Source organism: Mustela nivalis (genome assembly GCF_964662115.1).
Source record: "Mustela nivalis genome assembly, chromosome: 5".
Classification (NCBI taxonomy): Eukaryota; Metazoa; Chordata; class Mammalia; order Carnivora; family Mustelidae; genus Mustela; species Mustela nivalis.
The window spans coordinates 148,479,188-148,505,527 of record NC_139024.1 but is presented as its reverse complement, the minus strand read 5'-3'; the positions used below and the strand labels follow the sequence as shown (position 1 = coordinate 148,505,527).

The following is a 26,340-nucleotide window of genomic DNA, read 5'->3' as shown; positions in this document are numbered from 1 at the left end:
CGGGGCGGGGCGCGGAAGATGGCGGCGCGGGCCATCCCGGGGCGGGCGCGAGGGGCCGCGGCGCGGCGCGCTCGGCTCGGCCGGCGCGGCTAGAGCGGCGCCTGGGCCCGGCGGCGCGGCCTCCTCCCGCCCGCCCGCGCCGCCGCCGCCTTCGCCGCGCCCCGCCCCGCGCGCCCGCCCCTCCCCGGGCCCGGCCGTGCCCCGCGTCGCGCTCCCCCGGGATGGCCCGCGCGCCTCGGCGCTGCCTCGCGGAGCACACGGCGGAGCGGCGGCGGCCGCGCTCGGGGGGCGCGCGGCTGCGGCGGCGGCGGCGCGGCGCGTGAGGGGCCGCCTCGGGCCGAGCGGGCGCCGCCAACATGTCGGATACCAAGGTAAAAGTTGCCGTCCGGGTCCGGCCCATGAACCGGCGAGGTGAGGAGCTCTCCGCTCGTTCTCTTTTTTTCCATCTGGGGTCGGGCCGAGGGCGGGGGCAACTTTGCAAAGTGCGGGCCGCGGGGCGGGGGCGGCGAGAGCGCGGCGGGGGCGGCGGGGCCGGGGCGCGGGCGGGCGGCGCGGTGGCCGCGGAGCCCCCGGCGCCCCCGGCTCGGCCGCCTCCCCGGGGGAGCCCCGTGCCCGGGGGAGTGGTGGGGGCCGGCGGCGCGGATGCTCGGCTCGGCAGCGGCCTCTTCCCTTCTGCTTCCAGAACTGGAGCTGAACACCAAGTGCGTGGTGGAGATGGAAGGGAACCAGACGGTCCTGCACCCTCCTCCTTCCAACACCAAGCAGGGAGAAAGGTAAAGCGGGCGCCGCGAGGGCGGGCGGGCGGCTCCCAGCCCGCAGCCCCTGCAAGTGTGAGCCCGGAGAAGGGGAGTGCTCGTCCCTATTGTTAGGAGGACGGCTTCAAGTTTGTCGCACGCTCCCGTCTGAGGCGGTTGCAAGTCCAAGTTCCTCTCCTCCCGCTGCCCTCCTCCTTGCTCCCTCCCATCCCGAGCGGCTTCCGAGCCGGCACCAGCCCGCCGCGTCCCTGGCCGGCTTCGGGGCACCCGGAGCGAGGGGGCCGGATGCGATCCTAGAGACGACTAGTTCCACATTTTACAGATTAGAAAACTGAGGCCTTAGGCGGGCGAGGGACTATCCCAAGGCCTTGTTTTAGTGGAACCCAGTGCCCTTCGTTTTTGTTTTTTTTTGTTTTTTTTTTCCCCCTACCGCTGCACAGTTGGCTTTATTTGGCGGAATTGTTAGGGACTTTGCATGGAGAAGAGGGGGACCCTCCCCATAATAAAGCAGAACAGTATTGTATGATGCAGGCTCAGGCGTGGACCATTTAAAATCTATTATTTTGTTGGTGCTGGGTCGAGATAATGCCTGAATGTAATGCGCGAATTTTGATTTTCAAGGAAACAAAAGTGGTGCCCTGAGCTGTGTAGACACTGGGGGGATGTTTAAAAAGGGGCTGCATTTACTGGATGGCAACATATTTGCATTTGAAAAGTGGTAACTCTTGAATCCTTATTAATTCTGCTCTATTCCACGCAGCAGTATGGGAAAATGCCTTAAAATAATTTGAATATTTGGCATTTTTCTGGTAAGCCCCCCGAGAAGAAAACGGTTGGAATTCATTCAGTATAGCAATGCAGTAGCTTGTAAAAATAGAAAGGAAAAAAAAAAACAAAACCACAAACCCGGGAGATCTGACAGAATTAATTCCTCTGGGACATGAGTACGAGTGTGTTTCTAAAAGTCACCTGTTGATTGATGGAGTACAATTTAGTGATTTTTGCTCTTGGGAGATTTTTTCACTGAATAGACACTGAAGTAGGGTTTGTTATTTTATGGCTAAAGGAAGCAGCTGCCTCTATTCTATAATCATGTGGTGTTCAGTCACAATTTTGCTAAATTTCGGGGAAGACGTTGTCAGGAGGTAAGATTGGGAGTTCTTTGCTTTTTGTGCTGAGGGTGGAGATTTTTGTTCAGTTTGCAAACATTCTGCTCCCTGTAGCAGATAGTCATGATGATAGTAGATAGCTAAAGTTATACTTAAAATGGGTTACATGGTTTTCAGTAATAGATGGTTTTCAGTAATAGATGTATCCTTGGATAATATCTTTAGATACATTGTAAAGATTTATAGTGATTTAGATACATTTGTAGTGGTATAGTTGTATATTTCATGGTGATAGTGAATTGAGTAAATTTCAGTATTGAGGGATTGGATTAGATGTTCACATCATCAACATTTTTTTCTGGAACTGGGTATAGTTTTATTATTTTCTCTGCAAATTCTGCTGGGTCAGGTTCTTGAGAGCAGTCTGGGAAACAGGTAGAATATTAGTTCCCGTTAATCTAGCTGCCGCTTCTGTTTTCCTTGCTGGTTTAGCACCTGCTCCTTGTCACTCTTAACCATAGGGAGTGCTAAGGTTAGTTACCGTTTAATGAGATGAAGCTAATTTGTGGAGAGAAACATTTAATTTTGTGGAACCGGGATACAAATAACTGTAGACAGGTGGTTAGAAATGCTTAATAATTAGTTGATCATTTTTAGGGACACCACTGCAATTACGAATGGGGATCTTTTAAGTAAAGATTTGTAGGGTGACTTGGGGAATTTTCCATCTGCTGGCTTATTGGAATAGCCCCTTATCTGAAACTGTTAAGAATAGCATTGAAACATAGGAGTTCTCTTGTTTTGTCCCCCTGACAGATCAGATTCTTTGGTGGATGGACCCTTTTTGTGGGATTCTGCCTGGGTACTGGTCACTCAGTTTACAGAAAACGCGAGTGCAGTCTCTCCAGCGGTGCAGCTTGTAGGTTAGGATTACTGTCTTTGCAAGGATGGAGACACCAGTGCATTTTGATTTTCATTATGTAGCTTGGTTTCATATTTCTCCACTGGTTTTCCCTTAAAGCAACAGTGTATTTAAGTTTTTTTTTTTTTTTTTTTTTTATTTATTTGTCAGAGAGAGAGCGCGAGCGAAAGTGAGCACAGGGAGACAGAGTGGAAGGCAGAGTCAGAGGGAGAAGCAGGCTCCCTGCGGAGCAAGGAGCCCGATGTGGGACTCGATCCCAGGACGCTGGGATCATGACCTGAGCCGAAGGCAGCTGCTTAACCAACTGAGCCACCCAGGCATCCCAAGCAACAGTGTATTTAAAAATAGAAATGATTCCTCCCTTGGGCTCTGGGTGGATTAATTACAACAATGCTTCATGTTATGTTTGCAATTCATTTCTGTCATTTATTTTGGGCTAAAGCTCAGGGAAAGGTGAGAATATTATTTTTCTTACCTATTAGTTCAAGGCTTGAACTATAGGAAGTCTTAAAATAATATTGGCAAACCTGTGTCAAGGTGACGATTATTATTTTCCTGAAAATTGCAAGAAATTACTAATATATTAACTATGAATAGAAATTTTAACTTAGTGGGTGAACGTTTGCAGTCCTGCTAGTAAAAACAAGCAAGGATCCTTTGATTTCCAGAAAAAGAAACGGATAGGCTTAGCTTTCATGATTTCCCCCCTTTATGGAATAAAAGCCAAGACTACATGTTAAGGACCGAAAGATCATAGGGCTTCTGAGGTTAAAGATACTTATTCTGAAATTCTAAGATTATACTACACTACAGAGGTCCAGGTTAATAGTTGGACATATTTATTGTTCACTGTTTTGAAACATTAAGATAGATATGAACATGTTTCTTTTTGTTGTTTTTTTTTCCCCTAAGATCAACTACTTTAATTTTATTTATTTATTTATTTTATTAACATACAATGTATTATTTGCTCCAGGTGTACAGGTCTGTGAATCATCAGTCTTACATAATTCACAGCACTCACCATAGCACATACCCTCCCCACTGTCCATCACCCAGCCACCCTATCGCTAACACCGTAGCCACCTTCAATTTGTTTCATGACATTAGGAGTCTCTTATCATTTGTCTCCCTTCCAATCCCATCTTGTTTCATTTTTTCCTTCCCTAAACCCCACAATCTCCCGCCCTGCCTCTCAAATTCTTTATATCAGAGAGAGCATATGAAAATTGTCTTTCTCTGATTGACTTATTTTGTTTAGCATAATACCCTCTAGTCCCATCCACATCATTGCAGATGGCAAGATTTGGGTTTTTTTTTTTTTTTTTTTGGATGGCTGCATAATGTTCCCGTGTGTGTGTGTGTGTGTGTGTGTGTGTGTATCACATCTTCTTTATCCATTCATCTGTTGATGGACATCTAAGTTCTTTCCATAGTTTGGCTATTGTGGACATTGCTGCCGTAAACATTTGGGTGCATGTGCCCCTTTGGATCACTACGTTTGTATCTTTAGGGTAAATCCCAGTAGTGTGATTGCTGGGTCGTAGGGTAGCTCTATTTGCAACTTTCTGAGGAACCTCCATACTGTTTTCCAGAGTGGCTGCACCAGCTTGCATTCCCACCAACAGTGTAGGAGGGTTCCCCTTTCTCCACATCTTTGCCAACACCTGTCGTTTCCTGACTTGTTAATTTTAGCCATTCTGACTGGTGTGAGGTGGTATCTCACTCTGGTTTTGATTTGTATTTCCCTGATGCCAAGTGATGTGGAGCACTTTTTCATGTATCTGTTGGCCATTTGGATTATGAACATGTTTCCTAAAATATTGTTGCATTTACTATTCAGGAGATATTTATGAAGTTTACATCATATGGGATCCTTTCTCTTCGCAGAGGATCCAAAGATGAGTATGGGCCTAATGCCTGTATCAGAGGTCTGTGACTTCGAGAGACGTGGGAAGAGAGAAGGAAAAATAGTTAAAATACAATGTGGTAGATTATGTGGATTATACTTTTGCCATTGTGTGTACCCTATTATTGGAAATGACCTGTTTCCTCTTCTGTCTCCGTCTGAGGTTGCAAGCTCCCTGAAGGCACTTACTTACCCTGTGTCACACCCTCACTAGCAGCTGGCATACAGCAAGCACTCAGCCAAGTGTCTGCACCGAGTACGTTCTCTGGTGTGAACAGGGTCCTGAGGAGGGGCATGGAAGTGCATGGAACAGGATGCAGAAATAAGGCAATTCAGAAGGGGAGAAGTGTGTGAGAATCCTTGATTTCCCAAATTAAAAAAAACACAGTATGAACAGATACATAGTTTAAAGTCGTCATCTTCTTCTTCTTCTTCTTCTTCTTTTTTAAAGATTTTATTCATTTATTTGACAGAGAGAGGCAGACAGAGAGAGAGGAGGAAGCAGACTCTATGTGGGGCTCTATCTCAGGACCCTGGGATCATGACCTGAGCCGAAGGCAGAGGCTTACCCCACTGAGCCACCCAGACGCCCCTTTAAAGTCTTCTTTTGCCCCTATTCTTCCCATCCCCTCATCTCATCAAAAACAATGTATATTTTCAGACACAAACATACCTACTTGCACGTGAATATATTGTTTGTGTATTTCAACAAATACCTTTTCTGTCTTTAAATACCCATATATTCATATTCATTCTTTTTAATATCTGGTTTGGGTGGTATTGGTGGTTTTAAAAATATAGATGGATGGCTTATGAATCTGATTGTTACAACTTTTAGGAAGTGAAGTTTTATTATGAAGAGAATATAATGGAATTTGTTTGTTCTTATTTTTTGTAAAGTGAATTGTTGGATAAGTATTTAAAGCAACATACTTTAGCCAGGTTAAAGGAAAATGGGGTAAATTTAGGCTCTTAGTAAAAGAGCATCAAAGTCTTAGCTTCCTGCCCGATTTTTCCACACTGCAATATGTACATTGTAGCTTGTAAAGTGTATGTTTCCTTGAAGGTCCGCAGAAGAAAGCTATGTCTCTTGTTCAACTAGGTATATTTTCTTTCTTTCTTTTTTTTTTTTTTTTTAATTTTATTTATTTATTTGACAGAGACAGCTAGAGATGAAACACAAGCAGGGGGAGCTGGAGAGGGAGAGCAGGCTCCCCTCCGATCAGGGAGCCTGATGCAGGGCTGGATCCCAGGACGCTGGGATCATAACCTGAGCCAAAGGCAGACGCTTAACAACTGAGCCACCCAGGCGCCCCTTTTTATGTATTGTATGTTGTAACTTTTTTCCCAAGTTGGCTTCCCCTGCTGTTCCAAAGGCACCTAGGACGGCTCCTTCTGCTCAAGTATCTTTGAGGACCAGAGATTTAGAAAGCAGTGAAAGTCATGTGAAATTTAAAAAAAATAGATCATCTAAGAATCAGTAATATTCCACATTATGAAATTGTTTGGGTGACTTTGAATTTTCTTCTGTTTTCTGTGTTATACTTCTCTCTAGCTCAGATATTATAGTCAGCAGTAAGAAAGCAGAACATTTAGATTTCATTAGCATAAGAGTGATCATTCTTCATGTATGACATTAGTGGTATTTTTAAAGAGCATTTTAATGGAGTATTTTCATTAGCTGTCAACATTTGCCATGCCTTTGTTTTAAAATAAAGGTAGATTGGAATCTCTTACTTTTAAAAGCAAAACTAAAAGTAATTATAATGCAGTGTAGATTAGTGTTTTAAATTTTATTTTGTTCCAGGGATGCCTGGGTAGCTCAGTGGGTTAAGCCTCTGCCTTTGGCTCAGGTTATAATCTCAGGGTCCTGGGATCGAGTCCCACACTGGGCTCATTGCTCAGCAGGGAGCCTGCTTCCCCCGCTCTCTCTGCCTGCCTCTCTGCCTACTTGTGATCTCTCTCTCTGTCAAATAAATAAATAAAAATCTTTAAAAAAATTATTTTGTTCATAGTCCATGGTTAAAAATATATTTAACATCATGGACTCTGTGTGTGTGTGTGTACACATGAATGGAGGTTCATGAAAAAATTTACTATATGCAGTGTATCTGTTATTTCCTATCCCTCTGTTTTAATTCATTTTAGAAGTGATGGTTGACTTACTGAATTAATATCACAACCCAGGAATGTGTTATAATTTTATAATTTGAAAAACAGAAGTTTAGTGGGCAAGAGATTGGGTCCTGAATATATATATGTGTGTGTGTATGTGTGTGTGTGTATAAAAATCAATGTACTTTATTTATTGAAATTTTTCAATTTTAAGTAATCTTTTCTGATCACTTAAAATAAGGGGGTTTGAACTCATGACCCCAAGTTCAAGAGTTGTATGCTCTTCTGACTGAGCCTGCCAGGTGCCCCTAGTGTACATAATTTAAAGTGTAAAGTAGTTGTTTTTTTTTAAAGAATTCTTTTTTTTTTTAAAGATTTTATTTATTTATTTGACAAACAGATCACTAGTAGGCAGAGAGGCAGGCAGAAAGGGGGGGGGGGCAGGCTCCTTGCAGAGCAGAGAGCCCGATGCAGGGCTCGATCCCAGGACCCTGGGATTATGACCCGAGCCGAAGGCAGAGGCTTAACCCACTGAGCCACCCAGGTGTCCCTGTAAAGTAGTTTTATAATTTATAAAATCTGTGATAAAAAAGAAGGAATCCTCTTTTTCATTTCTTTCACAGAATCAGCCACATATAGCAATTTGAGCTCATTCTTTTGGTATTTCCCTCCATATTTCTTTCTTTCTTTCTTTCTTTTTTAGATTTTATTTATTTGACAGATTATAAGTAGGCAGAGAGGCAGGCAGAGAGAGAGAGGAGGGGGCACATGCTCCTAGAGAGAGAGCCTGATGTGGGGCTCGATCCCAGGACCCTGAGATCATGACCTGAGCTGAAGACAGGCTTAACCCTCTGAGACACCCAGGCACCCCTCCCTCCATATTTCTGAATAACATGCTGGAGGTGCTAATTTTTTATTTGTTTTATGTTCTCTTTCTATGCCTTATTTGCACCGTACCCCCAAATTCTTCCCATCCCCTATTTCCCCAATATACTTATATAACAATCTTGATTTTATCCATTTTTAGTGTTTATTTATATGATTATATAATATCATCAACTATATACAGTTGAGCCATGGGCTCTTCTATGGTTTCTCTTCCTGTCATACAAAATTTTTTGTTTTTCCTGGAGTTAACAATTGTTTTTACTTTTGACTTTTTCTTTAATTTGCTTCTTTTTCTATTTTCTTTTTTTTTTTTTAAGATTTTTATTTATTTATTTGATAGAGGGAGATCACAAGTAGGCAGAGAGGCAGGCAGAGAGAGAGGGGGAAGCAGGCTCCCCTGCTGAACAGAGAGCCCGATGTGGGGCCCGATCCCAGGACCCTGAGATCATGACCTGAGCTGAAGGCAGAGGCTTAAACCACTGAGCCACCCAGGCGCCCCCTTTTTCTATTTTCTTATCCTTAATTTAACATTTACATTGTCTGCTCCTCGCCTAAATCTCCTTTCAAGACATACCAAATACTTCTCTTGATTTCATCTTCTTGGAGACATTTCTCCTTAAGCCTTCCAGCCTGCTCCTGTATGAGCTGGTCGTCTTCAGTGCCTGACAAAGCTGTCGTGCCAGGGTTGCCTGTCACATCATTCTGCGGATTCCGCTACCTCTGTGTGGAATCTCTTGTTTTTCTGTCTCCTTTTTCTTTCTTGGTTTACTGCCTCAATTTTGTGTAGAGCATATTGTTCAGTAACTTCCTTTAAGAGAGGGTGTTCGGAAGATAAAAGCTTTTTGAAACCATGGAAATATCTATTCTCCTCCCTCACCTCATTGATAGTTTAGGTGGGTATCAAATTCCATTTTAAAGACGTATAGTTGCTCTGTTGTCTTTTACTTTCCTGGGCTTCTGGTGAAAAGCCCAAAGCTATTTGGATTTCTTTATTTAAAAAAAAATTTTAAAAGATATTATTTATTTATTTATTTATTTGACACATGCGAAGACAGAACGTAAGTAGGAGGTAGTGGCAGAGGGAGAGGGGGAAGCAGGCTCTCTGCCGAGCAGGGAACCTGATGCAGGCTTGATCCCAGGATATTGCAATCATGACCTGAGCCGAAGGCAGACACTTAACTGACTAAGCCACCCGTGTGCCCCACTGTTTGGGTTTCTAATCTTTTAGATGTGACATAGATTTTCATTTTCTGGAATCCTAGAGAATATTCTTCCCCAATTTTTTTCCCTTTTTATAAATTATTATTTTTATTGACATATAATGTATTGTTTGCCTCAGGGGTACAGGTCTGTGAATCATTAGGCTTACACATTTCACAGCACTCACCATAGCACATACCTTCCCCAATGTCCGTAACCCAACCACACTCTCTCTAGCCCCCATCCCCCAACACTTAGTTTGTTTTGTGAGATTTGGAGCCTCTTATGGTTTGTCTCCCTCTGTTCCCATCTTGTTTTATTTTTTCCTTCCCTACTTCCTAACCCCCCACCCTGCCTTCTTCCCCATTTTTGAGAAATCAGGATAGACCTTTTTGATTTGGAAATTTATGTCCTGCATGCCTTGTGTCCTTGTCATCTTTTTGTTCTACCTTCTGGAAGAGCCCCTCTATTATCTCCCAGCTGTTATGTTTAATTTTTCTTTTACCCTACCAATTTTTAATTTCCAAGAGCTTTTATCTATCTATCTATTTATTTATTTTTGTCTCTGCCTTTTTTTTTAATAGTATCCTATTTTTGTTTCTTGGTTATGGTATTTTCTGTCCTTTTCTGAGGACATTAATGATAGTTTTCTGTTTATGGTCTACTTTTTTAAATGTGTTGTTTTGTTTGTTAAAATATGAAGTAGTTTTATAGACGCTAGTTTAAAGTAAAGATAGCTTGATCTCTGTCTTCTTTGCTAAGGACATTGCTCAGATGTAGCTGAATGCAGCTAGACTCTCATTTCTCCAGGGCAAGGACAATATATGACTCATCTTTGTAATCTCAGTGCCTAGATTCAAGAATGCCCAACACATACAGGAAGCATTTTGTAAGTTCTCTTCAGTGCCAAAAAAAAAAAAAAAAATTAACCTTTTGTGTAATCTCTTTTCTGTTAACTTCCAACAATGGAAATAAAAATAATGATTTCCTTTTCCATAAGAGCATATGTAAATGCTATAATTGAAGGTAATAGCTGCCCTAGACAATGCATAATTACCAGCATTCATAAAGGTAATTAGCTATAATCAGTACAAAAAGCTGTAAAAAGTAGAAAAATCCTAGTTTTGCATCACTAAATTCTAGTTGATTTTTTTTTTTTAGTTACTTTTAACTTAAAAATATGTATGCTTGTTGGGCTGGGAAATTTTTCCTGCATGATCCGAAACTGGACAGTTTATCACCCCACTAGTTAACTTGGTAGCTTCTGGCAAAAATCTAGTTAGAGATAAGTGGATAACTTGGATTGTGTTTAATTTTTTAACAAAATCACACCTGCTGTGCACTCATATTTTTAAGGATATTCCAGGAATGCGTTTCTCCAAGTAGCAGGCTGCTTGAAGACATCAGGGTTTCTTACAGTCATTCAGCCACACTCACTCTTTCTCAGATCTTCCCTGGAGCTATGGTAGAGAAGGTGTTTATGCATTTAGAATTTAAAGGAGTTTGGAGAACATTACCAGCATAGGAAACAGAACAGCAGAGAAACCAACACAGAAACACCCAGAAAGATTGCATTGTTCCTTGACCACTTAAGAAATTCAGTTTACTTAAAAACAGAGCTGTCAGTGAAGGAAGTAAGGCTAAAATTTATATGAAAACATGTGTTAAAACAACCAAGAATTAATTTTTGTGGGATTTAGGAGGTATCTTTTTTTTTTTTTTTTTGAGATTTATTTATTTTGGTGGGGGTGTGCACACGTGCTTGTGAGCAGGGGGAGAGGCAGAAAGAGAGGGAGAGATAATCTTCAAGCAGACTCCCTGCTGAACAGGGAGCCAGACAAGGGGCTCGATCCCAGTACCCTGAGATCATGACCTGAGCCAAAATGAAGAGTCAGTCACTCAACTGATTGAGGCACCCAGGCACCCCAGGGGCTATCTTTTCAAAGAAAGTCACTCTACAAAATGTTTCTGGGACTTTAGACTTACAAGTGTAAGAAAAAATGTGAGAAGTTCCTCCTTGGAAATTAGTTTATTTGGCACTTTATCACCCAACAATTAGTGGAAACAAAAAAGTCAAGTTTTCACATCTCTAAAAATTTTATTTGTAAAACACATAATTCTGATATTGGATTGTAGGCTCTAAGGATAAAAGGAAAGGTAGAAGAAACCCTTGCAGACACTCAGGGCAGCCCATCTAAGCCTCATTATTGACTTGAGTCCTGTCTGGATTTCCTGTTTCTCTGAGATGGACGATTCAGTGAATCACTGATAAAGTAGTAGAATAGTTTTTTTTTTCTTGCACATTTATTTATTTGTTTGTTGGTTTTTAAAACAGTAATAGAACTGTCTGACCAGATTGTTCTTGCAATGGACTTTTCACATCAAAGCACATTTGCATCTTTAAAAAAATTGCTTCCTTAGATATTCTAAAGTGTTTTTTCATGGGTATCTTTATCAGATAGAAGGCGGAAAGAAAACGGGGTGGGGTCACTATCTGGCCAAGCCTAAACAGTTCTTTTTCCTCTACCCTCATTTTGTCCTTGTCCAAGTAATACACAAATTTGCAGTTACAATTTTGTGTTTTGCTTTTCTCCCATTTATATTTTGTTTTGCTATATCATTTTCACAATTGTAATTTTAATAATTGAATAGTCTGTTGAGTTTCATAATTTTTAGCCCTTTAAATATTTTTGGACCATAAGATTGCTTCTCTTAATAATTATACATAGCTGAGAGCATCTTCATGAAACTTTTTAGAGTCCTTTGCTAGCTGAAAGACATTTCTTCTCAAACATGCCTGCTAACACAAAAATTCACCTTTGAAATTGTATGCAAACATGAACTATCTTCTTACATTATAATGGAATTAAAAGTTGATAATTTGCATATTTAAGTATGAGATGGGTGATGAGGAAAATGATTTTGTATGGGCCATAATAAGACCAAGAGTTCTCACACTTGAGTGTGTATCAGAGTTTTGGAGAGCCCCACCCCAAAAGGTTCTGATCCAAGAGATTTGGGATGTGCTTTGAGAATTTGCATTTCTAACAGATTCCTGATGCTGATGCTGTTAGCTCAGGACCAAACTTCAACAACTACTGGTTTAGACTAGTGCTGTCCAATAGAACTTTCTGGAATGATGGAATTGTTCTGTGTATCTGCATCCAATATGGTAACCACCAGCCGTGTATGATTATTGAGCTCTTGATATGAGGCTAGTGCAACCAAAGAACTGAATTTTAAATTTTACTCAAGTTTCATTAATTTATCTTTTTTTTTTTATAATTCTTTATAAAGATTTTATTTATTTATTTGTCAGAGAGAGAGAGAGAGAGCGAGCGAGCGAGAGCACAGGCAGAGTGGCAGGCAGAGTCAGAGGGAGAGGCAGGCTCCCTGCGGGGCAAGGAACCCCATGTGGGACTCGATCCCAGGACGCTGGGATCATGACCTGAGCCGAAGGCAGCTGCCCAACCAACTGAGCCACCCAGGCGTCCCAAGTTTCATTAATTTAAATTTAAACAGCTACATGGGGCAGGTGGCCGCTGTGTTGGCTGACAGAGGTCAAGACATGATCACACATTAGAATCACCTAGGTGCTTTCAACATCGATGCCTGGGTCCTACCCTCAGAGCTTCTGGCTGAATTGGGTTGTGTACACCTTAGACATTGGGATTTTTGAATGCTCTTCAGATGTCCCAGTTATGATTCCGCAAATTGCCCCAAAACTTGGTGGTCTAAAACAGCCATTTCTTTATGTTCATAGATTCTGTGGGTCAGAAATTCAGACAGAGCAAAGTAGGTATGACTTCTCTTCCACAGTCTGGGTCCTCCTCTTTGAAGACCAGAAGTCTGAGGGTGTAGACATCTGAAGGCTTGACCAGGTTGAATGTCCACGGTGGTTGACTCAACACAGTTGGCAATGGATTCTCATGTGTAGCCAAGGTTGAGAATCACAGGTCCAATTTATTAATGAACCAAGTGTTGAAGTTCAGGGTCACACCTTGTCCTTTGGTCTGTTTTGCTGTTTTGATTGTGATCATGTACTCATAACCATTAACTTTCTGCAAATTAATGTAGGAAAGCCTCATAAAATCAGCCTAAATATTTACCTTATTAAGGTAACGGATGGAACTTTCATAGGGCCTTCCTGTGCCGGGGGTGTGTATTACTTTGAACGTGAAGCCTCGAAAGCTAAATAAATTCTCTCCCATTAAGAAAGAAAGAAAAAAAGCTTCCTGCTCCCTTGCCAGGTGTGTTTAATAAAAATGCCTCTCCTGATTTATTTTTACTTGGTTTGCAGCAGCAGGGGAAGGAATTACCTAAATGATCTAGATGCAGAGTACCTTGCCTCTTGCCTGTCCTTTGCCTGGATACTGACTTCTTGGGCCTATGGACCGCCCTTCCCGGCTGCGGGCCCTGCCGAGGGGGGGGGCAGCCCTCCCAGCTTCAGCTCCTGGACGGCCCCAGAGCCTGGGGACCCCGTGTAGGTGGAGGGTCCGCATGGCAGGACGGACTGGAAGGTGGGGTGCTGCTGCTTCTGCCCCTCACTTGCACTGTAATCCTTGAGCTACTTGGCAGTCCTTTTCCATCTGACGCTGTGTGTGTATAAAACTGAGGGCTAGCCCAGGTAATCTGTCACGTTTTTGAAGGCCTTAAATTCAAATGTATCCCATCTGTACTAATGTGTAGAGTTGAGTCCAGCAGAGTAATTGGGGTAACATTAATGGGAGCTGAAATGGGTTGCACTGTAACTTACTTCTGAGTGTCAGGAACACAAGGGAGGACGGGGCCACTGTTCTTGCAGGCTCTGTTTGCCCACGGCAGCTGATGCAAGAGCCGAAGGTGTCGAGTGAAAGGAGACAGCCCTGCGCTCCAGCTCTCTGCGGTCTCACAGACCTTCTGCGAGCCTCCTGCCTGGCGGGGGCCGCCGCTTCTGTGTGCAGCCACCGGCTTGTAAATCACCTGATTTGGACCCGTCCATTAGTTTTCCTCTTGCACGGTTGTGCTTTTCTGGGGGAAGCAGTGATTTTTAAGCTGTTCCTGCAGTCTTGCAGCTGTTTTATGCAACAAGCATGCACATATGGGGGTGGAGAAGTGACCTTTCCAGAGCTATTTCCTTCAAGTGCCCTTGGGCAGCTTGTTTTGTTTCTGGGGGTTTGGTGACAGCCCTACCAAACCGTGGTTGATCTCAGTATTTCCTATCTTCCATTGTGAGACCAGATCAGGTTAGAGAGAGAGAGAGAGAGAGGGAGAGAGAGTGTGTGTGTGTGTGTGTGTGTGTGTATTTCCCTTCCGGTTTGTGCTCTCTTAGTGTTTCTTTCCACAGCAGAATAGTTACTGATTCTGGGCGGCCCCTTCAGTGTCTGGTCTCTAGGTGTGATGAGTGTCACTGCTGTGAGAAGCCGTGGTGAGGAAAGCGTCTTTGTGCCGTTCCCTTGGGGGAAGAAGTTTGCAGTCTTTTTCTTTCTTTCTTTCTTTCTTTTTTTTAAGAAGACAGGGAACAGGAAGGAAGCCTTTGAGGAAAGGGAAGCTTTACTTTTTGCTGTTAGCCCTTTGTGTCGTCTGGAGGAGACACTCCCTAGCTTGGACATCTACCACCAAAGACCACAAATACTCCAGTATCTCCAGCTGGGAGCCACAGAGGAAAACCAGAAGGGGCAGACAATGGTGACATGCAGAGATACTGCATTACCAGTAACAAGTAGTTTTATCCCCAATTCTGGAAGGCCACAAACAGTCAACCCACATACGGTTTGTCAAGCAGATTAATAAACCTCGTAACAGCCTTACAGCCCGTGGCTTCATAAAGCACGCCTTCAGAATTGATGTGTTGTGTGCCCACCTATCTATTTCTCCAACTACACAGAATGTGTAAGATTTATAGGCTGAACCTGTAATTGTGATTGCCCTTTTTCAAAATTGGATAATACACTGTTAGGGCTTTTTGTTTTGTTTTGTCCTTTTGTTCTCTATCTTTAACTTCTTCTATTTATAGAGTTAATTAAAGTTTAGAATCCACTCTACAAATTGTAACAGGGAATAGTTACATTATTACATTGAGCAAGATCCTTAAAATTACTGTTTCAAGGGTAATGTTTTGAGTAAGTAGGGAGCAGTGTGGTCCGGAAAGCTATCAAGATAATGGTGTTAAATTTGAGCAACCCTATCCAGTTTGACACATCTGCTTTTTTGGGTCTAGAGTTACAGCACAAATAGGTAACATTAGCATGGCAACATAACTAAGTATTTTTGAAGCCTTGAAGTATTGCTGGCTTTGATAGAATAATATTCCTCTGTTGAGGATGACAGCTTAGTCTGCGCTTTGATGCTGAGTTATGCAGTGGAAATAATTTTCCAAAATTGCTGGTCTACTGTACTCCTAAGGGACTCTCTCTTTTTTTTTTTTTTTTTTTAAAGTTCTCTAGCCAGGTTATTATTTAACTAGCTTGTAGCTGTCCTTGCTCGTTGGTTCCCAGACTTGAGAACCAGTTTTTTAAAAACGAACAGAAATGAAAGTGCCTGGCTAGCTCATTTGGTAGAGCATAGGACTCTTGATACTGGGTATATCAAGCCTCATGCTGGGCATAGAGCTCACTTAAAAAAAAAAAATTTTTTTTTTTTTAAACTCAGTAGAAATAAAAATTTGGATAAACAGTGTTTCTAGCTTACTTTAAATGTACCAGGCAAGCACACTAAAACAAAAACACCACTGTATCATGATACTTCATTTAATAAAGTAAACCTCTTAACAACAGAAGGAAGGACATAATTAGAATTCAAACAATGGATAAATTTAGTTTTGTAAAGTACTTACCACATGGTTAACTTTCCCCTTTCCTGGGAATTGTTGGAAACACCACCGTGGGTCACCCCCAGACAGTGACGTGCAGTTAGTTGGATGTCCCTGGTGTCTGTGATGTCTAGTAATATGTCACTTATGACATTTGTGAATAAGCAGCTTTGACCCTTTGGTCCTTCAGGCCAAATCACAGACTATGAATGTTAAAGGATTTTTTTCCCTTTAAAATTTGAACAAAGCGGGGCACCTGTGTGGCTCAGTCAGTTAAGCGTCCGACTCTTGGTTTCGGCTCAGGTCAGGGTCTCAGTCCTGGGATTCAGCCCTGAGTCAGAGGGGGCTGTGCTCTGCAGAGAATCCTCTCTCTCCCTCTGACCCTCCCCCTGCTTGCTTGCTCTCTCTCCTTAGATAAATCTTCTAAAAAATGAATAAAACATCTTCTTTATTTGTATGGAATTGAATTTTTGGAATGGTACAGGGTACATCTTTGCTTTTGTCATTTGATGTGTTGAAAAAACTCACCAATCTAGGTAAAAGTTAGCCTAAACAGAATTTAAAAATTTCTTAAGTATAGTAAATTACTTCATATCTGCACCAAAGCTTTTTACTCTCAAGGAGAAGGGTAGTCTTTTCATTGTCTTCTGCAGTGTTTCTGTGGCTGTTCTGTGGGTGTAAATAACTAAGCATTGTGACAGAATGGTATGGTGGCCAAGAGCCACTGTGAACTTTGGGGGCCAACTGCTTATGTGTGACTCACTTACTGGCTATGAGATGCTGGGCAAGTCCCTTAACACATAGTACCTTGGTTTTCTCCTTTATAAAATGGAAATAGAGCTACCGGCACTGTGGGACATGTGGGGATTAGCATGGTGCACACACTAAGTGTAAATGATTTTATTATTTTTATTACTGTAGGACACTTAATGCTCATTGATCTGGGTTTTGTCCCCCCCCCCCCCCTTTTTAAAGACTTGTTTGTTTCTTTATGTTGAGGGGAGGGGCAGAGGGAGAGACCTTCAAGATAGTTCTGTGTCCAGCAGGGCTCCATCCCAGGACCCTGGGGTCACGACATGAGCTGAAACCAAGAGTCAGACGCAACAGACTGAGCCACCCAGGTGCCTTCAATCTGGGTTTTGTTTTTAATATTGTTTCTTACTCATTCTAAGTTTAATAAATGAAGTTTTTTTTTTAAACATTCAAAAAGAACAATTAAAGCAGGAAACCTTACCATTCTCTCTCTTTTTTTTTAAGCTTTTATTTATTTAGAGAGCTGGGGGGAGGGACAGAGGGAGAGGGAGAAAGAAAAATCATGGAACGGGCCTGACACGGACCTTGATCTCACCACCTTGAGATCGTGACCTGGGTTGAAATCAAGTGTTGCGCTCTTAACCAACTGAGCCACATAGGTGCCCTGGAAACTGTACAGTTCTTTTAAGTAATATGGAGTTTCCAATTACTCTTTTTTTTTTTTTTAGATTTTATTTATTTATTTGACAGACAGAAATCACAAGTGGGCAGAGAGGCAGGCAGAGAGAGAGGAATAAGCAGGCTCCCCACTGAGCAGAGAGCCTGATGCCGGGCTCGATCCCAGGACCCTGGGATCATGACCTGAGCCAAAGGCAGAGGCTTAACCCACTGAGCCACCCAGGCGCCCCTCCAATTACTCTTGATTGAAGTGTCCACATTTGGAAGACTTTTTTGTCTTTGCAATGACGGTGGACCTTCAGGTCTGTGTTCTAGTTATTGTTCTAGTTATTGTTCTAGTTCTAGTTATTGGCTGCTGGTCCTTGTTACCTTAGAATAGTACCTTCTCGGAAGTGTGTGTTGTACTAAACTGTGTTTCTATTCATTGGTTGTAATTAATGGCTAATAGGCTGTATTTACGTAGGGGATTCATAGATGGTTAGTACTCCCTAGACAGACTGACTCTTGAGGAAATCACTGTCCGAAGGTATTGAAACATCGTGTTCAGTAATATTCGGTTTCTGCGCTTCTGTTTTTCTACCTGAGGCAACTGACTTTATTATCCCAGTCCCCAGGGTGGTGGTGACTCTTGTTCCAATAGTTTATACAGCAGACATGGACTCAGGGCCTCTCCTTTAAAAATTCAAAATAAGGGTTCTCTGGCACTTGTTAAGTGAATATATTTTATTCTTGGACTTATTTATTTAGCGTAATTTTTTTGGTTTGGCATTTTTTTATTGACACTCTAAAGCTTGGAAAATATGTTTGGTTTATTTCCTAGAACCTACCTGTGCAGTAGTTCCTTTGAATTTACTAGTTATTTTCTTAAAATATGTTTTACTTCAGAGGGAGGGAGCAAGACAGTGAGTGCATGAGTGGGAGGGCCAGAGGAACACAGAGAAAGAGAATCTCAAGTAGATGTCACACTGAGCCCAGCCCACTCAGGGCTCAGTCTCAGGACCCTGAGATCACGACCTGAGCTGAAATCAAGAGCTGGACCCTTAACCAACTGTGTTACCCAGGCGCCCCATTTCTTAAAATACTTTTTCAAAAAAAAAAAAAAAAGTATCCTGCAAACGTGCATGCATATTTGTGGTCCTTTTATTTTTTAATTTTTATTTATTTATTTTTTTAAAGATTTATTTATTTATTTATTTATTTGACAGAGAGAGATCACAAGTAGACAGAGAAGCAGGCAGAGAGAGAAGGAAGCAGGTTCCCTGCTGAGCAGAGAGCCCGATGTGGGACTCATCCCAGGACCCTGAGATCATGACTGAGCTGAAGGCAGAGGCTTAACCCACTGAGCCACCCAGGCACCCTGTGGTCCTTTTATTAAGGGAGCGATGCATGGCCTCAGAAACTTTGATCAGGTTTGATCAGTTGTTGTGTGCAGAAATACCCCAAAACTAAAGGGAAATATAATGCAAGGTTTTGCTCTCCTAAGGACTTTGCACATTTAAATGAATGAACAAGAAGTGTGTGTTTGCTTTTTTTTTGTTCCCAGGGTGGGTAAAACATCTGAGCCATCATTCTGGGCCTGGGAAGTAGGGAGTGTGGGCAGTGATTCTCCCATTGGCCTCTCCCTACCCTCAGGGTGCTCCCTGGGCCCCACCCCTGGAAGCAGAGAACAGGATGGGGCGGGGAAGCAGGAGGAACCTCGAGGTAGAGGGGACTAGACGGGCCTGGAGCGTCAGCGTCTGGGTGGCCTTGGCTCTTCAGCCTGTCCCCCAAAGCCATCTCAGCGATCTGGACACCCAGTAGGCCAATTTGGGGGAGCACAAAGCCAGGCTACCTGTGTCTCACTTTGTTGCTAGAATGTTTTAAAGTATCTGAGGGACTTATTAGATAAGCTGCAATTGTAAATTGGAAAGACAAAGCCTTTTACTTGATGAGTCAGCCCTGGTGATTAAACAGCTATTAAGCAGCACAGATCAGATCCCGTCAGAGGTATCATTCCTGCTGTAGGCTGAGAGCAGAGGAATTGTTTATTTTCAGGATTCCGAGAGAGAGATCTAATGACAGTGGAAAGTAAATAGATATCAGATCGGTTACATGGTTGCAGACCCTTGCCTGCTTCAGTTACCAGGTTGTTTGTTTGTTTTAATTAACTTGAATCTTGCAGTTAAATGTCTGGGTCCCGGATAAGCTTGGCAGGAAGCCATAGTGACAGGGATCGCCTCCCTGAGCCCTGCGCTTATTTGGTGAGTTCTTTCTAGGGATATTGGTGACCCTGGCAGGATTGCTGAGCAGAAATACCCATTTAAAAGCTTTGGATCCGGGGGCACCTGGGTGGCTCAGTGGGTTAGGCCTCTGCCTTCAGCTCAGGTCATGATCTCAGGGTCCTGGGATCAAGTCCCGCGTGGGGCTCTCTGCTCAGCGGGGAGCCTGCTCCCCCCCTTTTCCTCTCTCTGCCTACTTGTGATCTCTCTCTGTCTGTGAATAAATAAAAATCTTAAAAAAAAAAAAAAAGCTTTGAATTCATTCTCGGGATCAATCTGGTGCCCTTCCTCCATCCATGTGGTCACAGCCTGTTGCCCTGAATAATGGAAAAAGAAATGTTGCGGAGGACCAGCTTGTTCCCCATGTGTTTGCTGAAGAGGGGCTGCTGTGGAAATGCAACCAGACTGGTTCTCCATCTGCAGGAGAAGCCTGGGAAGCAGGAGCACTGGAGCGGTAGGAGGGCCTTGTTAGAATCTGAATGAGTAGAAACGTAAGCAAACCAGAGCTGCCTCCCCTGCGCATCTCCTGCATTGCACCGAGCCCCTGGGTCAGGCGAGGCTGCTGGAGAGCGCTTCTGCTTCTCTCGCGTGTTTGTAGCAGAGGGTGCTTGCAGCAGAGGGTGCTTGCAGCAGAGGGTGCTTGCAGCAGAGGGTGCTTGCAGCAGAGGGTGCTTGCAGCAGAGGGTGCTTGCAGCAGAGGGTGCTTGCTGGCCGGAGCCTTGCGGGGCTGAGCACGAAGTCCCCCTCGCTGCCCCTCGCACTGGTGTTTTTGTGTCCTTAGGACGTCTCTGGCTGTACTTCGGGGTGAAGTGGAGTTGAGAGAGGCTGTCCTTTACTAAGGGATATGCATTTCAGGGCCTATTAATTGGGGGAAAATAATGGTATGTCTCTGATTTTCTAAAGAGCTGTTTTTCATGAAAGCTCTTCAGTTGCTCTGTGGCTTCTGGCTTGCAGAATGTGGCCTTTTAATAAAGACTTCTGGTTTTGCAGTGGGGTCTTCCCTCAGCGCCCACAGCCACATGGCAGTAGGGTCATACTGTGAATGTCCCTGGTGAACATCGTTGGGGGGGGGCAGAGGCCCTGGCGGGTGGCCGGTGCCGCCTGCCCCGAGGGCTGGTGTGTGGAGGCCAGTCCTCCAGCGGAAACTGCCGGGGGCTCACTGGCTGGGACTGGGTTGGCGGACAGCTGCAGATGGGGTCCTTGCCACTCTGCAGCAGTTAGCAAGTGGTCCTTGGGCTGCAGCCTCTTCAGAGCTTGGAGCAGCCCCAGTTTATCACTTTGGCCAGGCTTCAGCCACAGCACTGTTCTGGAGTTTTAGGAGGGAGCTTGGCATTTTATTTCTTCAAGAACTGTCCAGACTTCTTTTTCTCCATTGGTAACTGAGGTGCTCCGTGGAAGGTGGGGAGGAGATGGAGCTCGTAGCGGAATCCTCCGGACACCTCTGTCCAAGTGCACCTCCCAGTCCTCCAGTCCCCTGGACAGTCGTGCTTTGGAGAGGGTGCCTGAGGACTTCGGTCACAGCTGCGGGACCGTGGGTCTGTGAAGAGCTTCTGGTCCTTCTGCACTGGTTTCTAGAGGACTGCACAGATTTGAGGCACTGCTTCCTGGGAGTATTTGTGTGTGCACGCGTGCTTCCGTGCTTGCTTGTGCATTCAGGTACTGGTGTTCCTGGTGAGCCGCACGCTCGTTGCAGGGTGCCCTGTGATCACCTGCCGTCAGTTCAATTTGGCTCCGCGGGTTCAGTCGTGGAGTGCTGCGTCAATGTTCTGAACACTTGAACGGAGGATAACAACCAGCACCACGTTCCTGAAGAATTCGTGTAAATGGCTTATTGTCCCTCCTTGAGCCGCTTTTAGTTACTGTCTGTTTTCCCTCTTTGTCTCCCCTAGCAGTGAGCGTGCGCCCCGTACGAAGCCGGTGCCGTCTAGGTGTTTCGTGCCTGGACGCTGGCATTTTCCGGCAGAGCTGTGCTTTGGTCCGTGAGTGAGGCTGTGGGTGGAAAGTTTTTATTTCATCCTCAGGCTGTGTCTGTCACATCTCTTGTGGCTCTCCTGCTTCTAGTCTGGGCCCTACAAGACCTTCAATTTCTGCATGGGATTATTACATAATCATAGGTTGTGCAGTGTTGTGTGGCTTTTTGGGATAATGACTGTATAGTGTGGTTCCAGACCCTTATGGCTTTGACTCCCACTGCCCTGGGCCAACAAGCAGAGGCCACAGCTGTTAGTGTGACTTAAGCAGAGATTGATGCAGGGCGCCTGGGTGGCTCAGTGGGTTAAGCCGCTGCCTTCAGCTCAGGTCATGATCTCAGGGTCCTGGGATCGAGTCCCGCATCGGGCTCTCTGCTGGGCAGGGAGCCTGCTTCCTCCTCTCTCTCTCTCTCTCTGCCTGCTTCTCTGCCTACTTGTGATCTCTCTCTGTCAAATAAATAAATAAAATCTTTAAAAAAAAAAAAAAAAAAAAAAAGCAGAGATTGATGCAGCCAAGCGGTCATGCAGACTTTGATCAGGTTCACCCGTTTAACATCCTCTGTCCCTCCTGTGCTGTGGCCCCAGCAGCGAGTTCCCTGCAGGTGACTAATGGAAGAGAATCCTACCCTAGGCAAAGTGATGTCTTCCTAGAATGCCAGAGCTGTTGTCTGCCCCTCGGGGGTGGGGTGTGGTCCCACACTTGGGGGGCCAACCTGACTTAGTGAGTCCCGTTACTGGGAAGTTTTTCCTGCAGTTGTCATGGAGAGAGAAGCGGAAGATACTGGAAGGTTGGTCACACACCTTCCTGCAGCCTCACGCCAGGTTAACAGCTGCTTTTTAACCCAGGACAGCTCTGTGAGGGGCAGGGGCTGCTGGCCTGCCTGGTCGTCTTTCTCCTGGGGGGTAGGGGTCCCTTTTATTCTTTGGTTGCCGAGTGGTCCTCAGACTGATGATGCATCTTGTGCCTGCCCTCTGGCCGTTGGCGTCTTGTGGTGGTTGTTTTTAAATTCAGAAGCACCCCTGTGCCATGAATGCCCGGAGGCAAGTCAGAAGCCCAGGGGTTCCAGGGGTTGTGGACAGCCTGAAGTGCGCACATGGTGTCCCGCAATGGACGGTTGGAACGGAAGTCACAGGAGAATGGCATTCTGCCGGGATAGCTTTGAATCTGTTTGTATTCTTAAGTAAGCCATTACAGACTTTATTAAGACTTTACTGACCTTACGAAATGAATCGTTGCAGACTTTATTTAATGAGGACCGCATTAACAAGTTACCTTTGATATGTCTCCCAGCAATTATGAAACATGAATGAGTCATAGCTCCATGGCTGGGCCTCCTTGGTTCTGAAATCAGAGCAGGAAGGCAGAAGCCCAGAGCCTAGCCAGCTGAGAGCCGGAGAAAGCCCGCTGCTCTCTCACCTGTGCAAATGAGAGGGGAGGGGCTGCTCACCGGAAGTTATCTCAGCTGCAGCTGGCTGGCTGGGTACTTTCAGACCTGAGATAACCGGGCACCTCCTGCAACCTGCAGTCTTCCAGAAAGGCTTTGTGTAGTTTCCTCTGCCTCAGACGAGTTTGGTTTTCCAGTCTTTGCACCATTGACAGTGGGATGGGCTCCGGCTTGTCTGCCTTCCTCAAAGCACTTGTACATTGACAAAATAGCCAACAAAATGGTTCTGATGTTACTATGACTATTTAAAATCCAAGTGTCTGTGTGGCTTTTTAGGGACTCGCAGCTGACTTTTGCATGGCTCTGGCTTTCTTCCTGCAAGGCAAGTAAGAGGCATATAGTGTTCCGTTACTTTTGGAAATCTTGGGTAACCTTTTTTTTTTTTTTTTAAAGATTTTATTTATTTATTTGACAGAAATCACAAGTAGACAGAGAGGCAGGCAGAGAGAGAGAGGAAGGGAAGCAGGCTCCCTGCTGAGCAAAGAGCCCGAAGCGGGACTCGATCCCAGGACCCTGAGATCATGACCTGAGCTGAAGGCAGCGGCTTAACCCACTGAGCCACCCAGGCGCCCCTCTTGGGTAACCTTTTAACAGAGATTTCTTTTCTCATTAAAGAAGTGGTGTTCATTCACTGCTAAACAACTTAGAAGATACAGGATATTAGAGATAAAGTAAGATTTTGCTCATCATTCTGTGAACATCTTGATGCATTTTCCTTTTTTTGTGTGTGTGATATTCCATACCACTGAGATGGAGAACTTACTTTCTTAAGGTTAGTAAAACTCAGCAGTTCCATGCTGCACCCTTGGCTGTACCACCATCTAAAAACTGAGAATACTGGGGGGGCTTGGGTGGCTCAGTTGGGTAAGCATCTGCCTTCGGCTCAGGTCATGATCCTAGGGTCCTGGGATCGAGTCCCACATCAGGCTCCCTGCTCAGCAGAGAGCCTGCTTCTCCCTCTCCCTCTGACTGCCTCTCTGCCTACTTGTGTGCACGCTCTCTCCCTCTGTCAAATAAATAGATAAAATCTTTAAAAAAATTAAAAAAAATTGAGAATACTAAGCACAGCTAAGCCTCACCCCAAGTCAGAGTTCTGGCTCCCTTCATCGAAGTTTTTCCCTCCTCAGACTACTTTTCCCCTGAGAAAGTGTGCTCAGTACCAGAAAGGAATAGCACGCCAAGCCAAGTTAGATGCCCCTGGAATATTTGGAATTTTCCTTCCTAGTCGATGAAGTGGCATCAGAAGAACTGGTTCTGCAGACGAGGCTCCCCAGGCGTGAATCTTGGCTCCTGTGCTGCATAGCGGGGCGATCCTGAGCGAGCTGCTGAACCTCGCTGTGCCTTCATCTCCAGCTTTGTGAAAACTAGATAAAGCCATTTGAATCATTTCTGGTGCTTGGTAAATGGTAAACGTTAGCTGTTTTGATGAGTGCACTGTTAACGATTACGGCAGTGTTAAGAACCACAAGGCAGGGGCAGAGTGCTGAAGTAGCGTGCAGTGTCGTGGGGACGTGAACAGCCACATGGATTTCTTGGAATGACCTGACGGGGAGCACGCGTGTGGCCGGGTGTGTGCACGCCTGACCTGTGTTCAAACAGTCGAGCCTTTTGTGGTATCTGGATTAGCTCTAGTGGATACGTTTTATCCACACTCCTTTTCCCTACATGCTCGAAATGGCACATCGTGGCCAGCGAGCAGCTTCTTTTTTTTTTTTTTTTAAGATTTTATTTATTTATTTGACAGAGAGAAATCACAAGTAGACAGAGAGGCAGGCAGAGAGAGAGAGGGAAGCAGGCTCCCTGCTGAGCAGAGAGCCCGATGCGGGACTCGATCTCAGGACCCCAAGATCATGACCTGAGCCGAAGGCAGCGGCTTAACCCACTGAGCCACCCAGGCGCCCCATAGCGAGCAGCTTCTTAATTGTGGTCTTTCAGCTGCTGTTTCAGAACTTTTGACGTGTACTTGTTCGCTGGCGAAAATATGTGCCAGAGTGATGAGAACTTCCTGTTTCAGGACGAAACTCCGTTTAGGGGAAAAGAATGTTAGAGACAAATTAAATGCTAATGGGTGCACTGAGGCATTTCTGATGAGTGCTAAAGTTAACTCACTTTGGAGGTTGAGTTAAAGAGACAGACAGTTTTTTGAGTTGACATTGCTCATTTTCATTATAACTGGATCCTTATCCTACTACCTACCTGTTTGAAAATGTTTAGCCCCAGTATTGTACTTTGTTTAAATTCTAATGAATGTGTGGTTATTCCTTAATCTAAAATGATGACTCAGTCTAGTGTGTTATCTGTCATTACAAAGATGAATCTGAATGAGAGCAAGGTAATACCCAACCGTGGTAATAAAGGTGCTGGCTTAAGTCACAAGATTGAACATCACAGATGTCTTCAGTGGCTGTACTCTGAAAACCTCTCCCTAACGAAGCACAGTTAAATGACTTTGTTTTGAGTCACTTGTAATCATTTTGTTTTCCTTCCTGCTTCTAAAAAGAGAATGGAACTTTTGACTCAGTAAAAGCAATGTGAAATTTTGTTAAGGACCAGAGAACCAGCTTCTGTGTCTGAACTCCCAAGTTTCTCTCCGTAATTGTTGGAATAGGTCTTAAGGAGATTTGGATCAAATAGAAAAAAAAGTGTTACCCCTCCCCATCTCAGATTTAAAATATTTGAATACTCTTCTCAAATCAGTGAGGTTTGGATGGTTTGGAAGGCTAGCCTTCCTGGGAACATCTGCCACCTAATTGAATTTGCAAACACACCATAGCTAGAGACTTGTCTAAAACTAAGAACTATTAGAATTAATCAGTGGAGGCATGTGAGCTACCTTTGACTTTTTTCATACCTTTCAGATTTCTAAAAACGTTTACCAGGGATAAAATCAAGCCAACTTGGAATCCTCACAGATGGCAGTAACCCAAGCCTAAAACTTGCTAGACTAGTATCATTTTTGTTGTTTTGCATGTTATTACCAAAAAACCCCTCCATAAGCTTCTGGGTTTCTTTTCAAGAAAGCAGCATTGGTATGTAATTTGACAACATTCCACTTATATTTTCACTCCTTGGTATAACTCTGAAATTGTCTGCCGTTTTTTATGAATTGGATTTGCTTGTCTTTGATCTAATGATTATATTCAGTACTTTTTATTTTCTTTGCTTTTTCTACATTTGAGGTAATAGGGAATAAGGTTTCTTTTAAGAACCAGAGATAAGATTTACTAAAACATCTTTTAAGACCAATGGATGATCATAGCTTCTAAGCAGGAGACACACTGATTTCTGTGGGTATCATTTGCATTTGTCTGCCATTCTTCAGGTGTGGTTTTTGAGATTTAAGTGCAGTGGTTATAATAGGACTCTGCAGTGGTTACAAGAAAGAGTAGGAAGAGAGTTACCGGAGCTGATTTTACCCCAACCGGAATCATTGGTTCCTAGATGATAGTCTTTAAAATCAGCTTTATTGAGCTATAACTTACCTACAACAAAAGGCACCCGAAGCAGTGCTAGTCAGAGTTGTTCATTTTGGAATTAACGAGGAGGCT

At 44.0% G+C, this 26,340-nt stretch overlaps 1 protein-coding gene across 4 annotated transcripts in view; it reads left to right on the top strand.

Moving 5' to 3' along the window:
- Positions 1 to 245: 245 nt before the first annotated feature.
- The window catches only part of KIF13A (kinesin family member 13A), a 204,354-nt gene continuing 178,259 nt past the window's right edge, over positions 246 to 26,340 (top strand). For 2 of the 4 annotated variants that reach the window (XM_082731796.1, XM_082731795.1), the window contains exons 1-2: positions 246 to 411; positions 683 to 773. In XM_082731796.1, coding sequence (XP_082587922.1) covers positions 357 to 411; positions 683 to 773 — 146 coding nt within the window. In that variant the 5' untranslated portion in view covers positions 246 to 356. The remainder of the gene's footprint in view (positions 412 to 682; positions 774 to 26,340) is intronic. The other 2 variants (XM_082731798.1, XM_082731797.1) reach the window with 1 other exon arrangement.